Genomic DNA, 18,631 nt, shown 5'->3' on the forward strand with positions numbered 1-18,631 from the left:
GGGACCTTGCATGTTTTACTTGGAATTCAAAAAAAGTAAATAATAAAATGTATTTGTATATTTGCTCATATTACTTTATCATAACTAGAGAAGACCGGCTTTTGCTAAAACAGATGAAAGCAGGAATGCCTCTATATTATTTTTAAAATCAGATTATCTAAACTAAGTACGTAGGAAAATGGTTGCACGGTATTTTTATCTTGCTTGATAGCAAAAGCAACCATATCACTGCTTTCATACAGCACTAGCTGTCAGTCATCAATGTTTCAAGTGTTGCCAACATCAAGCATTTGTGAGTTAGGCCCCCCAAAATCATGAGGTTGTCTTAAAATCATGAGATTTTTTAAAATAATAAATTTGTGGTTCTTTTTATTTGCCTTCTGATTTTGAGCTTATAGGGTTCACATTTTCAAGCTTTTCTCTGCAACCACAAAGGCTAGAAAGTTATTTCTACTTTTAATGAAAGCTGGGATTCTTATATAATCGCCGACTCCAGGGGCTGGCACTTTAAGTAAAACACCAAATTTTTTGAGACTCGTAATAAAATTGTGAGAACTGGCAGCACCGCAACACAATATTCTGGTGCAGGAGATGTGGAATTTTCAAGAGTGCAGCTGGTTGGAGAGTAGCAGGTGGAGGTGAGAGGCTATTTGTGGAAAAATCCACTTAGGGTATGTCTACACGGAGATAAAAAAACACGTGACTGGTCCAGTCAGCTGACTTGGGTTTGAGGGCTCAGACTCCAGGGCTGAAAACTTGCCGTGCAGACATTCAGGCTCGGCCTGGAGCCTGAGTTCTGGGACCCTGCGAGGGTGGAGGGTCCCAGAGCTTGGGCTCCAGCTTGAGCCCAAACATCTACACAGTGATTTTTAGCTCTTGCAACCTGAGCCCCATGAGCCCAAGTCACCTGACCCAAGCCAGGCATGGCCATGTTGCAGGGCTTTTATCTCCTGGTAACTGACCTTAGACTCTGGTTTCAGGACTTTCATTCTCAGTATGTTCACAAAATGCTGACCGTATGTGGGGTTAGCTATTATGACTACACTTGTGCAGTTTTTCCACTGACATCCCTTTCATCTGAAAATGACATGAGAGTTGGGAGTTCCTTCCTTTTTCTGGATTGTAGGTTTTTCACCACCAGGGTTAAGAACATGAGAATGGCCATACTGGGTAAGACCAATGGTTTATCTAGCCCAGTATCCTGTCTTCCAACAATGGCTGGTGCCAGATGCTTCAGAGGGAATGAACAGAACAGGGCAATTTATCGAGTGATCCACCCACTGTTGTCCAGTCCCAGCTTCTAGTAGTCAGATGTTTAGGGACACTGAGAGCATGGGATTGCATCCACGACCATCTTGGCTAACAGCCATTGATGAACTTATATCTAATTCTTTTTTTAACCCAGTTATACTTTTGGCCTTTACACATCCCCTGGCAATGAGTTACACAGGCTGACTGTGTGTCGTGTGAAAGAGCACTTCCTTATGTTAGTTTTAGACCTGCTGCCTATTAATTTCATTGGGTGACCCCGATTCATGTGTTATGTGAAGTGGTAAAGAACACTTCCTTATTTACTTTCTGGGATGATGAGAACCCAGCTCTTCACAGTGGGCCACTAATGAGATACATCAGAATATTCCAAACTGTAGGAGGTCGGAGTGGGTGGAGGGCAGAGGCTGGTAGTAAACATCCATATCAACCCCATAAATGCTTTCCAATGTGTTTGCACAGAAGGACCCACTCAGCATAAATGGAAGCATGTTGGCTTTACCTCATTGCATCCATCAGTCTGGGGATGTCAGTCTTGGTCAATGAAATGCCAGGTAGTAGGCATCCAACTTAATCTTGCCTTTATAAGAGTGAGGCACACTGCAGAGGTGGCGAAGAAGGTCTGAGCCATCCAGCCTGTAAATGGCATGATGATCCTGGGTCAGTGTGCTTCACAGGACACATTACTTGTGCTCCATAAAAGAGCAGTATGAAGTCCCCACACTACTTCTCTCCACAGCATCATGTACACAGGGTAGCTGAAGGCCTAGCTACATTTCCAAACCAGAGTGGAGCCATGGAATGCCATCTATTGTAGTTTGTCAGCTGGGTCTCCACCCTGACTGACACACAAGGAAGCACAGAGACCTGCCCTGCTTCTGCACAGAAGAAAGGAGAAAAGAGCTCCCTAAGGTCTCTTCCTCCCTGCCCTGGCCTACTAGGCAAAATCCATGCATAGAACAATAGCTATTCATAATAAAGGGTCCTGAACTCACTAAATTGTACACAGCATATTTTAGGGTATTTCTATATTCTCATTTGGTCAGCTGCAGAGCAACTAACACTTAACCTCCATTCCAACTTTGTATTTAAAATGATCAAGATTCTGTTTATCAAGGTATTTAGTGGTACACTGAAAATAAACCCTTTCCTTTCTGCTTGCTCTAAATCATTACAAAGTTCCTGGGAAATTTAGTGAGACACAGCCAAATATTAATGTTACACATAACATAATTCTCCATTTTAGATGAGGCCTTGGATGCCTCTTGCAATCCAACTCCATTGGAGGTTGACTCATCATTACTGTAATTTAAGGCCAGTCCAGCAATCGCAGGGAAATCTTAGCTAAGCTCCAACCGGAGACAGCTGAAGGGGAAAGTGATTCCTTGAGTTGCTTTTCAATGACTTCTGGCCAGCACTTGCGAAGTGGCTCTGATAAGTTTTAAAGGGAGACACATCCACCTCACCCACAAGGGAGAGTTTCCACAAAGTAGGACCTTTTAAAAGTGGGGGATGAATAAAAGAACAAAAGGATGGAAAGGATAATGGAATAGCTCTCAAAAAGTTCAGACTTAGTATAAATGCCTACTCAGACCCAGGCTGCAGGCGCCCTGATTTTCCTTTAGTCTTTATTTATTTATTTGGGAAGTATTAACATGTATACAAATTCTACCCATGTAAATATCAGAGATAGAACAACACTCATTAGAACAGTGAGCTTTTGTTTAAACAGATATTATACAGTAATAGGGTCATCAGATGTTTCTGTTTAACAGGGTGTACCATATTACAGAATGAGCATCTTTCCAAGGACATCATTGGTGGAAATTGCTGTAAGGTGCTGCTTGAACGGATAAGTGTTAAACCTCTACTTTTGCATGAATGATCAGGTGACTTACAGGCAGGAAAGTGAAAAAAAATGCTTTAGATTGTTTTACACCATTCCAAGTCACCTGAGCCAGACCTTGCCTGAGACACCATTGCTAGAAATATTAGGTTATTATAATATCATTGGGTGGGACAGATTTTAAAGTTAGTGTTCTCTTGTAATATTCACACCAAGTAATTGCAGCTGGTATATGCACATCTAGTCTCAGCTGTAAAAGGTCACATAAAATGCTGCAAAAGACAAGGATGCAATTCAGGCCATCTCATTTAACTGTGTCAATGTCAGGGCTCTGTCCTGGTGTTCTGGGACACAGCCTCCCCTGTGTTGCACTGTTGGTAAACACCAAGTCTCATCTCATCTACAGCAATATTTCATAAATTAACCAAGTGCATTTATTGAACGACTGATCTTTGATCCACAAATAATTGTGGTAAATCCACAGATTTAGTAGAGAAAGACATAGTCACATCCTTGTAATAACCTGTGTACTCCGTGTCAGGTCTCTGGTCTGGGCTCTGAGGCGCAACCACAGTGTTGTGCTGTTTCATATACACAACAGAATTCCACATAGGATAAGGGCATTTTGTTCTTTCAATTTTTTGACCTTCAGTTTTTTGTCTTCTATCCCCGTTGGCACCTGACACACAGAGATTGCAGCATGAATGTACATGAATAGTCCTAGCTGGAAAGGGAGTGATTGGATATTCGTAACAGCCTCCATGTCAGGGCTCTGTCCAGGACTGGACATGTCTGTAGTTAAGACATTTTGTTTGTGTGATGCTACACTTGTGACATGTACCCTGAATGGGTTGAGATGGGAAGCATATATTAGCGCTGCGACAGAAAGGGAGTTTCATAACTTAATTTATAGACCTTAGTTTGCATGTAGGATCCAGCCATTGTATCTTGTACTCCTGACACTGCAGAATCACAATTATCCATTCACAATGGTGGTAGCAGTTTACACCTATTTTGCATAGAGTAAGTAACCACACAAGCCTGCAGGTACAGCAAGCCCTACAGGCTGCTCTCCTTGTCTCACCTTGGTCCGTTGGGGCAGATGTTGCTGCTTAGGAAGAGAAGGGGGTAACTTACTTAATCAAGGGCTGTAGCTCACTCCAGCAATGATCCTGCAGGGCAGCTCAGAGTGCCAGGGTGCCAATCCAACTCTCCTCAGCCTGAATTTTACAGAGGCTGCAGTGATCTCCTCCTCTATAACCTCTGTGAAGCAAGCCCATATATGTGATGAGCTGGTTCTTCTTTTGACCCTGTCTCCCTTCTTTTTCCCTTATGCCGCCCCATCAGGATCCCTCCATTCTCTCCCTCACTGCACTACTGCCCACCTTGCTCCTTCACTAAGGTGAATGCTACCCTACTTCTACCTGACACTGTTTCAGTTTCTTCACAAAACAGATTTTGCAATGAGCCTGATCCCTTTATACATGATCATCTGTCTAAAGAAAGCTTCATTCCCACAAATGGCCATGGAAAATTAGTGTGAGCCCAGCAAATCAAAGTTGAGCAGATTTCCCCACTGTGCACCCCACTCTAAGCAGGAGTAAGGCCAGCCAGGAAAGTGCATAGCTCAGCACCTCTGAGGAGGATTGTGATTAGGTCCATGTCTCCTTAAACATGCCTATTCTCCACCCATGCCCAGCGGCTTTTATGCCGTACTAATTTTGTGCAAGCTAAAAGTCATACAGGGGGTGAGATTTAAGTACAACTCAGTGTCAAGGAATATGACCCAAGCTTAACCTCACTTGCACACAAGCACAGTCTCCACTTGCAGTTGTGCTGTAGCACAAACTTGCAGGCCCTGCTCTGCACAAACAAAGAATCTGCAGAGCCAAAGACTTAATAAAATACGTCCTCACATTGGTATAAGGATTTCATTTTCCATAGTCACTGAGGCTAGAGTGGAAAAAAGAAAATATCATGAAAACATTTCTGTCTTTAAAGAGAGGGCTATTTAAGTTACATAAAATATCACCTTGAAGCGAATGTCTTAAACTTTTCAGAGTGCTGCAGAGTCCAACGTTAATCAAAGTGGTTACTTTAAAAGTACACCACAAGTGACTTGACTGTCAAACTGACCCCTTAACCACATGATATGATTTCTTTGCTTTCTGATGGTTTGCAAGAATCTTATGTCTGAGCCACAGCATATACGCTTCGTAAGACTCCACTTCCCCAACTTGTACCAGAATTTCCTTTCCTGCTTGTTCCCAACCACAAACAAACCATTGAAACTTTTCAGGACACCACGTAAATTTTACCTTTAAATGGGACTGATGAGCCATCTGGAAAATTTCCAGTGCCAGGTTGAAAATGCTTTCGAGGGATCCCTCAATGGTGGCAGGGCTGGACACGTAACCGAGCATCATATTCTGTCACACGGGGGACCTAGTCATTTAAAGGAAACTTTAAATGCTAAAATCCCACAAACCATGCCTATTAATAAAACCAATAAGCATCACATCCTATCTAACACCATCTCATCTTCTAAAACTTGTGAATAATGCGTAATTCTGATGATGAGATAAAAATATTCAACACCCAGGTATAAATACCACCAGCAAGACAGATGAAGTTCACTACTTGGCTTTCTTCTAATACCAGACCTGACTGTTAGAAGGTTAGCTCATTGCTTTGGGCCTGATAGCCATAAACAGAAACCACTTCAGCATTTTTACTTCAGTGTCTCCACAGCAATGACTCCTCAGATTTATCTCTTCATCCTTCTATCTATCAGCTCTTCTTTTGGATGTTTCTTTTGTCAATCAATTCTTCCTAAAATAGAAGAAGATATAGAAAAACTCAAAGCTGACTTTGTAAGTATAACCATCTAATAATTCATTCTTCTTCCTCTCTTACTGCTTATGCTTTATACACCATTTGGACTTAAATATTACTGAAAGTTGGCGAGAGTTTGGTTTATGACAATCAATGCAATATAGTCCTGTTACAACATGGGTAGGTTTGCTTTTGCAGTTAATTGTTTATTTGAATATAGTTTGATGCTAGACAATGTCTTTGTCTTTGTGCTATTCACCTTTGTCACCAAAACTAAGGTCCCTCCAACTGAACTAATTAAAGTAATGTAGTATTTTGAATCTATCTGAGGAAAATTGATATAACTGTTTATGCTTCATGGTGGGAACATTCTCCCAGTTCCCTTAGCAATCAGTTACATGGAACAATGAATAATGAAAAAATCCTGTAACAGTTAGGATGCAACCTCTTGGATTATCATTAGTTTTAGGGTGATAAAGTTACATTTGCCAGAGATAGGGGATTAAGCAGTAGTGAATAATGTAAACAGGAACAAGTGAAAATGACTGAGATGAAAGGAGATCCTTTGCTTTTGCAAATGCATCTGATGCTTTTTTCTTGTTACATTGCTCAAAGGCGGCCCCTAGAGCTTATTCTACACTATTCTTTGAAATATTGCTACATTAATCCTGCTTTCATACACTGAGATTATGATGTTTGCAAGAACACTAAATCTGCAAAATTAGCACTTTTCATAGAGATTATGTAAATATTATGTTAATTAATTTATGATCACTTAGGAGTCAGTCAGATAACCTGTTGACTTCAGATGGGATTACTAATGGGAGTAAGAGCTGTAGGATGAGGTGTCATTAATTGTTTTTTTTACATTTTAAATCCATTTCCTTAAATGAATGAAAGATGCAGAATGCTCTTGCAGCCAGAGCAAAGAACTGGGGCTTAGGATCACTGGCTTCCATTTCCAGCTCAGCCACTGATTTTGGTTGTTTATCTGTCGGTAGAATGAGTACAATAGTTACAGTAATAACCATAAAGGAATGTTTTTGGTTTGTTTAATCTTTGCCAAGTGTTCGAAGATTAAATGCAATATTGGTTTTATGTAATAAAATGATTGTGATTATATATTAGATTCCTATTACAGTATATGTGATTATGTAGGGCCAGATTCTGGGAGCTGCTGAGCACTTACTGTTTTCACTGAAGTCAAGACTTCAAGCCCACTGCAGGTGCTCAGCACTTCTCAAAATTGACAGGTAGGCCCTGATCCAGCAGCACTTAAGCATGCAAATTATCCCATTGAAGTTGCTGTCATTACATTATTGAACAAAAAAAAAATGAAATGATTCACATTGTATTGTTAGGATTATGTTTTATCAGGACTAGTAAAAATAACTAAATTTCCCCTAGAAAAATATTTTTAAAGCTCTGTATTTTCTAACCCTGCAATCATTGAGATACAGCATACACAACACCTGCTTTCCAGCTATGCAAAATACTCTCTAGCCCACAGTATCTTTGCATCCCTCACTCTGATAGTGGGATATCGGACTTGCCCCCAGTTTTTACAAACCTCTGATATTACAGGAGTTCTGACTCTCTGAAATGACAGTTTCCTTCTACTAGATCTGGGAAGGCTTACATGCACTACTTAAGTCACATTCAAAACCTTAACATGGGAATCATGTGAGCAGAGACGATACGTGTGTGTGTGTGGGGGGGTATATGGGGTCACGTGCCACCCCCAGATTTGCTGCTTGGCGTATACTGAGCATGCTCACACGGACTGAGCATGCTCACTAACACTGTTGAAGCCAGCTGCCCTCACTTTGCTCCCCCACTATCAGCAGACATGGGTCATCTCTACACGTGAGACTCATACTGAATGGGACCTTTGCACTGGGATCTTTACTGACACAAAATTTTCACTAAGGTAAATGAATTCCCATTCCTTCACTAAAGTCAATGGGAGATTTTCCTAAGTACTGTGAAAGGAATGATTGAAGGGTTAGGCCCAGTTTTGCACTGCTGGCCTTAAATGCCTCAGAAAACAAGATAAAACTAGATCAGATAATTCAAAGAACAATTTGCTGTGTCGATTAGTATTTATTTTTTAGTTGTTAATGTCAGCATCCACAAAGAGCACGTAGTAACATACACACTGTGAGTAGCTAGTTGCTTATCAGATGAACTGCAGGCGGAAAAGGTATAGGTAAGTCAACTCATGACATTTGTTGTGCAATTAACAGAACACCAATGGGACTTGACAATTTAGTGAATGTAGTTGTATAAATACTCCAACATGAAGGACTTATAACAGCTGAAAATCCTTAAAGCAAAACAATTCTCGTACGTATTTCACTATTACTCCCATTCATTTCAATGGAGGGTCCTGTTTGTTTTTCAGTAAATCTTGGTGTCTACTAAGTCATTTCTATGTTCCATTGCAGAATTCAAGTCAGTCAGATGTAGCTGATGGCGGATCTATTTTCACAGAAAGACTGAAAAGTTGGACAGAGGTAAGCTTACATCCTTAGAACCAGATTTTGAGCAGCGGTGCAGCTGCTTTGCATTGCGCTACTTGTGTAAAGTGGTTCTCAACCCGAAGTAACTGGCCACAGGAGAATCACCTCAGTGTCCGGGATCCCTTAGTAGCTTAGAACTGACATAGTGGCTCCTATGACATTCTGCTGCCTTCTCTGCTAGTGATGGGGACATGGCTGGGGAAAAAAGGGTGTAGCCAGGGAGCTCCTATGTACCATTGATCCCTAGGCTGTTGTAATGGCTCCTTGGGATTGCTGGCAGCTGGCACAAGTTACAACAGCCCTCAGGATACTTTAGTTTATGCCAGGTGCTCAGCTCAAGTCCCAGCCAACCCAGAATCAAGGCTTAAGGTCATCTTTGCATTCCCCTGTCCCGAGTACTCTTTGATCACAGCAGAGGGCCTTCATTTTGATTTTCTACATTTCACTTTGATGGAAGTTCATTAAACGCTTTTATTTGCTGTATTTCTAACAGACAACTGAAAAAAAAATCATACTCAGCCAGATCATTTCCATGTACTTGAAAATGTTTAAAAATATTGACCTGGCTACGAGTGAACTGCACGTCAAGAACATACACAATGCCCTGTATACGCTGAACAACAGCCTAACTGAAAGCTTCAAAAAAGTAAATGACCTAATGGAGTTGGCAAGACTTCCGGTAAGGATATTTCTTTTTTTCCTTTTGTTTTATGAAGGCAAAGTCTAGAATTCATTCTCCTTTTGTGGCAACAGAGCCTCAGCTTCTTGACTTTCAGGACAAAGTCTAAGGCCCCTTTACTCTGTTAGACTTTTGTCTAAGTGTTTTTCACTGTGGGGAAGACAATCTAGTCATATCCTGCAAGGCAATTTTTTAGTTGATGTTTTTTAATTGTGGTTTTTTAAAATTATGTAAGTGAGCTCACGTAGTAGCCCAACTGATACATTTTAACATTTGAAACATTTTAATCTAATAATTAATGAATGAAAATAGAGTCAATGAGAGTAACAGACAACCTTAACCTTACTTCAGATTATTACATAGTTAACAGCCATTTGTCTCCTAAACTGGGTTGAGGAAGTAGTAATCAGTTCCTAGTCAGACCTCAAGCAGGATTAAAAGACAGCCTCCAAAAGTGACATTCTGGATCAGATTCTACTGTTAATACCAGTTTAACTCCAGTGATTTCAATTACAGCCATTAGCATATGGCCCTGCTTTAATAATTTGTCCTCCAATACCACCGTAACTCAAATGTTATAATAATATATCATAAAAACAACAAGAAGTTCGGTGGCATCTTAAAGACTAACAGATTTATTTGGGCATAAGCTTTCGCGGGTAAAAAACCACTTCTTCAGATGCATTGGACTCCTTGTTGTTTTTGTGGATACAGACTAACACAGCTACCCCCTGATACTTGATAATATATCATGATGAGCCACACAGTAACTCAGTTGTATACAATGCTGTTGACTTGTACCAAGTCATAAAGTAGCTTAGAAATTGGACAACAAAATTGATTAGAAGATTGCTCTTCCTTATCTGAACTGGTCGATGGATTGATGGGTTATTGCTATTCTTCATCAATGTGTTACTTTGCCCTATCATGTAATGCCCCATACAACATCTTAGACCATGGGTTCTCAAACTTCATTGCACTGTGACCCCCCTTCTGACAACAAAAATTACTACACAACTCCATGAGGGGGGGCTGAAGCCTGAGCCCCGCCACCCCAGGTGGTGGGGGTAAGGGGGGGGGAGCCAAAGTCCAAGCCCTGCTGCCCCAGGCGGGGGCCAAAGCCCAAGGGCTTCAGACTCAGGGTGGGGGGCCTGTAACCTGAGCCCCATCACCCAGGGCCAAAGCCAAAGCCTGAGGCCCCAGCAAGTCTAATGCCAGCCATGGCGAACCCATTAAAACAGGGTTGTGACCCACTTTGGGGTCCCAACCCAGCTTTAGAACTGCTGGCCTAGACCATAGCACATGCTAATTAACGTACAGTACCTTTTGGAATGACTATTTTTTTTGTCCTTTGAACCAGATGAATGATTCGAAAATCCAACGCAAAGCTGTTAATGAACTTTTCCCCACCTTACAAAAACTACTACTGGACCATCCAACTACTCACGTAAAGAGAAAAAGGAGCCAAAGTCAGAAAAGGAAATGTAGATGTTGAAAGGCTTAGTTATACTTTTTGTTATTCCGTTTTTATATAAATCTATTTATTAATATTTAACTATTTTTCAATCAATATTTATAATGAAATCCATTTTTAGAAACACCAACAAAGTATTTATAATTCCTACTGCTGCACAAGAAATGAATATGTGTAGAATTCCTGTTTATCTTTTACACGTTTATTAACTGGATAATACAGAGCTGTGCAACATTTACCTGATATTCCCTGTGAACTGCATATAAACATACCATGTAGACCCAATACCATACTTAACTGACTTTCTGGTACTATCTTGATAGCTAAAATTAATATGGTTGTGGCTGATCATTTATTTAATGGCGCTGGAAAGAGGGCACTGAATTAGAAAAGCATCTCAGAAAAGCAATGAAGAATGTGCTTAAAGTTAAGCAGATACTGAAGTCCCACTCAAATCTATGGGATTTAAGTACATGCTTAAAGATGAGCATGTGCTGAAATGCTTTCCTGAACTGGGGCCTTGATAACTGATAGATGCTAACTATTTTTTTAAATCCTGAAATTGTTAGAAAGATAAGGCAACTAAACATTGCCAGCTGTCTAACAGGAAGCGTGACTATATATGGTACATGTATTATGTCTGAATTTTGATCCACTGAGTTTTTTAATGTTTCATCTCTGTATTAGAGAATTTAAAAGGTGCCAGATATATTTATTATATAATAAGTAGCATACAAGTACTTTATCTCAGGTGAATATACAAATAGTTGCACTACAATATTATTTAAGACTTTGATTTCACTCAAATGAAAAATAATCCCCTTATTATTTCTATATTTAATAACAAAAATGTTTGAATAAAAGTATAATTTTACATTTATTCATCCTGTGTGATGCTTCTTTGTGAAAGGTTCCCATCTTGGGAGTGGTATCATTGTTCCATATGATCCCAAGTTATGCAGTTAGACTGATATATGACAAATACATTTTATTTCACCTAGTGTCATAAGTTTAGTACAAATACTGATAACTTTGTTGTGCTAAAGAAGTATTATCACAGGGTAACTTAGGGCCTGATTTTTCAGAGTACACAAGACTCCCACTAAGAGCTGGGCACAGAAAGGTAGTTGTTTCATGGAGGAATTTGATAGTTTGAAGTTTATTTAGTTCTGTTCCAATTGATACCAAACCCACAACATTTCAAAATTTGCCATGAAAAGGAACAGGCAGCCTGGGAAACATGCACAGTAAACAGCAAGCATTCCAAGTACCATTGCAAGGTAATAAGTTAATTCAGAACTTCACCTTTGCCATTATTTTTGTAGTGTAACAAACCTAGGGCTAGATAGTGATTGGCCCTAGAAAAGATGCAAAGGTTTGTGTGGCGCATGCAAAGATCTCCAACTAATTCCCCACTGCTTTCACCAGGCAAGAGACTGTGACAGTCACAGTCCTTATGGTTTGGGAAGCTTAGAGACTGTTTTGCCTTGTGCCTTTGGGAGAAAGCATATTGTCTCAAAGGGACAAGGGAGGAAGTAGAGTCATGACCTTGGTCATCCATAGTGGCACAGGGAGAAGCAAGCTGCACTACCATAAAGGATGATGCAGCCTGTGTAATCCCCCCATACAGCAGTGAGCTACAGGGGGAACTATGCTTTCCTGGGCACATACTCTTGTAGAGCTCTTCTTTCTTCCTTGCCTGTCACTCCTCTCTTCAACTATCTCTACTGCATCCCCTTTTTCCACTCTACCAAGCTCGGGGTTCTGATACTCACCATCAAGGCCCTTCATAACTCTGTCCCTCCATACCTATCTGCTTTGGTCTTTCTTTCCATCACCCTTTTCTCCTCCTCAATGATGCCAGCCTGGCTTGCTTGTTTGTCCACTTCTCCCACAGCTGTTTCCGAACTTAGCTCCGCACTGTCCCCCATGCATCAGATGACCTCCCTGAGCTAGTCCACAAAGCCACTATCCTTCAGATCCCTGCACAAGGCCCACTTCTACCATGATGCCTGTCAGAAATCAGCCAACCAATGAAGGCTAACCTGAGACACCTTAAACAGGGCTGAGCCATTATGCTCTGATAATCAGGCCTCTTTAAGGGGTCTTGAGTTGTGTGCCCAAAATCATGGGTCATTTTTCAAAATGTAGGCAGTTGTCACTTGTCTGAAATTAGAATTTAAGCTCTTCAGGACGATGTCATTCTAAGTGTTAATACAGCATCTAGCACAAAGGGCCCAATCCTAGGCATAACATTGTAAATTCTAATAGTAGCATATTAATTCATTGGGAAGTAATGCTATACACTCAAGTTTCAGGATCTTTTTTATGCTATAACCTCCTGTGGGTTTTTTTTGTGTTTTTTAAGGAACAAGGGAGTAAGCTGCTACAGTTGGATTTGTTTCCCCAGGAGCAGGTTTTTTCATTAAGTAATCCCCATGAAATGATACATCATACTCAGAATGAGAGAGCGAGAGAGAGAGATTGCAATTGCAATGTATTGTGTATGTTAAATACATACACAGGGTTCTCAGGGCTAGAGTCCAAGTACTGGAGAAAACCTCCAGAGCTATTCTAATGAAAATCACTTGTAATGCACACATATGTGTCTGTGATGAGTACAATCAAGAACAGCTGTTTCCTCCAAAACTGGTTCAAGTCTCCAGGTTTACTGAGTCATTTTGTTGTGACTATAAACCAAAGGGCATGAATTTCAGAGCTGTGGCATATGCATGATTCCAGCTGCAGTCAGTGAGAGTAGCATTGATTGGAAAAATTCCATTTTTTTTTTGTTTCAGGGAGCCAGTTCGATTTCAATGAAGGTCCAACAGAACCCAGGAATGCTTATAAACTGGCTTAGTTAGCTCCACAGCAGCCTACCCAACAAGCTGGTGAGAAACCAAGAACACAGAAGCCCAGGGAACTCAGACTTACAGTTCTTCATCACCCTAGGCTTTCCAGGGGTCACAGCTCTGGGACAGGCCCCCATACTAGACTGGCTCAGAGCAGGGGACCCCAGGGCTTCCATTGTCTGTGGCTTTGGGGCAGCCAGACAGGAGGACTGCCCTGGAGCTGGGGCATGCTGGCTGTTCTGATAATTATACCATCCTCAGGCAGTGTCATAATTTGTCCCCGAGACTGAGATATGTCTTTAAGACAACAAATTTTGACTTGTCATTGAGGAAAGAAAATAACATTCCTCAAGAAGTGAGTCAGTAACAGTAATATCTTTAAAAGTAAAACACACCTCTTAGTTTTCCCCTCTCACTTTTCTAGTGCATCCCGTCTGTCTCATTGAGATTAGAAGCTCTTCACACTAGTTATCTGAAATTAACAAGTAAATAATACTTGGCAATATTTTGAATACAGTGAACCCTGCATTAAAGACCCCTGACAGAGTGTAAGGTTCTGGGACTCTGTAGGACAGAGATACAGGGCTCTTTTATGGATTCACTCAGATGTCAGGTGCTAGGAACCTACAAAAAGATAGGGGAGCTATATCTACTCACTCATCAGATCAAGTGACTCTTATCACCTCCAGCCTAGGAATAGAAGAAGGACGTAGCCTCACTCTCTGAAGAGGGAATTAAGGGGCAGGGATAAAGGTGCCCAACAGGAAGAAACCTCAGGAACAAGCCCAGCTCAGTAGAAAATGTAGATTGAAGCATTAGACCTTTAAATTAGAAATAAAAGCAACACCCTGGAAAATGTGTGTGGATGCTAACATAGCGTGAGCGTGCTGCACTGAAAGAGCAGTCTGGGAATCCTGGCCATTCACAGATCACTTACCTCAGAAAACCCTTGGGTACAAGTGACCATTTGGTCCAAAATGAGTTTGAGATTAAAAAATGACAAAATTATTGACTGCAAGGTTTAAAATGTTATTTCCCTTTCATTATCCCAAAAGTAGAAGCCTACACCTAAGGTTTTCTTCATTAGAGTGTGCAAGTAATTTAATTATGTTTCTGTTTCATTGTTACTTAGAATAAACAACAGTAATCAACCTAATCCATATATATATATATATATATATATATATATATATATAATATGCAGGCAGAATAAATTCCACACTAGTAATATATATACTTGGGGTTTTAATAAGGCCAATTTCATAAAACTGAAAACAATTATGAAACAAATAAGCTGAGAGGAAGAATTTAACGAGGAAATATGAATGATAATTAGGAATCACTTAAGAACACCTTAGTAGATTCCTGAAAAGCCACAAACCCACAACTGAGGAAGAAGGCTACACTGGTTAAAAAGCTGACCTGGTTTAGAGGGGAAGTGAAGGCAGCTATAGATAATAATATATAACAAATGGAAGAAAGGGGAATTTGATGGTAACGAACATAAATCAGAAGTTAGGAATTCTAGAACATTGATATGGAAGGCAAAAGGGACACAGGGAGAAATCTATGGCCAGCAGAGTTAAGGGAAATAAAGAATTTTTAAAATATATGAGGAACAAAAAGAATCCTGACAATCGTATTGGTCCATTACTATATGGAAATGGTAGAATTAACAATAATAATGCAGAAATGGCAGAAGTGTTCAATAAATATGTCTGTTCTGTATCTGAGGAAATAATATGGTTAATGGTAAATGTGAACATCTAGAAATAAAGAATGTAGACCATACTTACAGGATGAGGGAAAAAGATTTGGGGATCATGGTGGATAATCAGCTGAACATGAGTTCCCAGTGTGATACTGTGGCCAAAAGAGCTAATGTGATACTGGGATGCACAAACAGGGGACTCTTGAGTCAGAGCAGAGAGGTTTTACCTCTATATTTGGATCTGGTTCAACTGCTGCTGGAATACTATATCCAGTTCTGGTGCCCACAATTCAAGAAGGATGCTGATAAATTGGAGAGGGGTCAGAAAAGAGCTACAAGAAGGAGTAAAGGATTGGAAAACATGCCTTACAGGGATAGATTCAGAGGGTATGTCCACACTGCAATTAAACACCCGCAGCTTGCCCATGTCAGCTGACTCAGGCTCATGGGGTTTGGGCTGTAGGGCTGTAAAACCGCAGTGCAGATATTTGGCCTCGGGCTGAAGCCCAGGCTGTGGGATCCTCCTCTGTCGCGGGGTCCCAGAGCTTGAGCTCCAGCCTGAGCCCAAATGGCTACATATAAATAAAAGTCAGAAGATGTTATCTAAGTATGTCAAATTTAAGGGTAGAGGCTCACGAAACATTAAAGAAATGACAAATACTGTCCAGGACAATCAAGGGAGCTTCCATATGACTTCCACAGCAGTATGATTCTTCTCTCCTAATCTCAGCAGATCTCTCTCTCTCTCTCTCTCTCTCTCTCAGGACCAAAGGGGAGCAAAATCAAAAATTTGCCCAGGCTAAATCCGTCTGGCTCTCCTACAATGTCCTTTTCCTCCACTACCTTGGGAACAGTCTCTCGTATTATTTCTGGTTCAGCACAGGTCAGGAGTAAACAAAGAAAAAAAGTACCAGTGAAGGTGCCTATTAGAAGCAGCTGCTCCTGTGATCTCTGATTAGATGTAAATCCTGCGGCTGCTCCTGCTTGCTGGTAGGAACATGAGACCATTTGTCCCTGCCCCTTCTCCAGCTCCAGCCACCTCCTTTCTCCTCTTGCTGGGGATATTGATTTCCACTCACACCAGCAAACTCTTCCTGAGAAGAAGCAGAGTGTGATTACTACAGCCCTGTCTATCTAAGAAATGTGGCAAAGAAAGTAAGTACAGTGATTTCTTTATGTGTGGCAATTTTTTATGTGTGCTTTTCATAGTTTCCTTCCTATCATGTGCAGGATTTATGCTATACTATTACAAATGACTGCAGCTTACCTTTGTCAGTCCTTAAAAGGGGTAGGGGGTGTTGCAAGGGTTACAGACCTGGCAAAAAGAATGAAAAATAGAGCTGGTTCACTGAGGGGTGCACTCTAAGCATTGTTTTATCAAAGCTGCTCCGAGATTATGGCAGACCGTCCCCCTCCTTTTTCTGATAACTTTAAGCCTAGTTGTTAATATACTAGAGGGATTTTTGTTCTCTTTTCAGATAAATACTATCACTGAGGATTGTATCCTGATTTATCATGAATATCTTAAAAAATGGAAGGTAAGCTCATGGATACTGCTTTATTGCAGATGCACAGACAGACGCGCACACCATGTGTCAAGTCCTAAGGTCCTTTCTCAGGCAAAACTCCCATTGACTTTAAAGAGTTCCGAATGAGGGTCAACCTTTCCACCTTCCGTTCCAGATAAAAGGCACACTTCTTCGACCTGGCCATTTCCAACACTGAGCATTGTGAATGTTTAATAAAAACAAACCCTACCAAAGCACAACACTACACTACAGACACAATTCTCCAACTGTAGAGATGCTAAAGGGAGAACAAACCCATCCATGACAGATGTTAGTCACATTACTGAAAGCAGTGCTGGAAGGTGCTCAGATAATACAGTGAGGAGGGGGGTACAAGAACTTACACGGAGTAGAATAGCCCAGTGCTATGAGGTATAGAACGCCTTCAGCTCCCATTGTCTACAGCAGGTGTTCGGGCACATCCTCAGCATCTCACAGGATCATGTTCTAAGAACTTCAAACTTTGGCTCTACTTTTATATGCACACACACATAAGCATAGTATACATATATATAGCACAAGCGGCAAAGAGTCCTGTGGCACCTTATAGACTAACAGACGTCCTGGAGCATAAGCTTTCGTGGGTGAATACTTATATAGCACAAAAAGAAAAGGAGTACTTGCGACACCTTAGAGATTAACAAACAAATAAATTGGTTAGTCTCTAAGGTGCCACAAGTACTCCTTTTCTTTTTGCGAAGACAGACTAACACGGCTGTTACTCTGAAACCTGTCATTATATAGCACATGCATTTTAAACATGTAATTTGTAATCAATAGTGGCAGTGGGGAAATCAACTTTATTTGTAGGTAGCTGTGGGGTGATCTCGCCTGAGAAAGTCCTATTTATCCTTAGGTAGATACTCCTAGTGACTTCAAAAGGCATTAAGGGCACCCTGTACTTCTTGGGAATTGTTCATCACCTCACAGGATTGGGGCCTATATTTATAAAATCAGATGTAGCAGGACTTTGTACTTACACATGTCAATAAAGAAATGTTTTCATAAAGTATAGATTAGTTCTCACATAGGCACACACTCTTTGCTCCAAAGGCAATTATACCTCAGAAGTAAGTCATCCTAGAAGACATAATTTTACATTATCCACATAATTTTACATTATTAACTTCACCAAAGGTAGGGAAATTCCTTCCCAGCCTCCTATTTTATATCTCACTTCAGGTCAAACACTGGATGCTACCCAGACTGACAAACCTCATGAAATTCAGCATAGGGCATACACTCTGTCCATTTGGCCACCTGCCTTAATAATAAGAGTAACAGTAAGGCTGCAGAGATTGTAGTATCCTTGGATATTCTGCGTTTTATTAATTTATATTGCTATCAGAATGTCCATTTTGTTTTTATGTAACAGGACATGTTTTAAAGATAAAATGTTTTCACATTAATTTTAAATTAATGTGAGCACCTGAAATGAAGAGGCTTCCTTCCTACTTGCTCCACACCTACACAGATGAAAGATAATGCTGTTCAATTCAGTGGTGCAATTGCAATGATTAATATGTGCATGAGTTGAAAATTTAGCTGCTATAGCCAGGTTATTGTAGTACCCATACCTCACTCTTACATTTAGAATGAAGGTTGCGTCATTTTTTAGGCTGTATTTCTTTACAACAAAAACACTATAAAGTAAGTATGCACTAAACCCATGCAAACCCCACTAAAAGTACTGGGTGAGTTAAGGCAGCATTCACACTCAACATAATACCACTCTCCAAGCACTAGTCCACTGCTATCCCATAACACCCTGCCACAGCAGCACACTAATGCCCTCCTTAAAACATCCACTTTCAATACAAAAATATTATGATATCAAAGAACTTAAAATCACACTCTCAGGGTATCAGGAGAAGG

General features: G+C 40.6%; 1 protein-coding gene across 1 annotated transcript; it reads left to right on the top strand.

Annotated features, from left to right (window-relative positions):
• Positions 1-5,868: 5,868 nt before the first annotated feature.
• IFNG (interferon gamma) lies at positions 5,869-10,646 on the top strand (the record flags this gene model as incomplete). The annotated part of the gene is made up of 4 exons (XM_084614127.1): positions 5,869-5,988; positions 8,398-8,466; positions 8,966-9,151; positions 10,512-10,646. 4 exons carry the CDS (start codon positions 5,869-5,871, stop codon positions 10,644-10,646), a joined length of 510 nt encoding a protein of 169 aa, XP_084470253.1.
• Between the last annotated feature and the right edge of the window lie 7,985 nt (positions 10,647-18,631).

This window comes from Lepidochelys olivacea, assembly GCF_965140295.1.
Source record: "Lepidochelys olivacea isolate rLepOli2 genome assembly, chromosome: 1".
Taxonomy (NCBI): domain Eukaryota; kingdom Metazoa; phylum Chordata; order Testudines; family Cheloniidae; genus Lepidochelys; species Lepidochelys olivacea.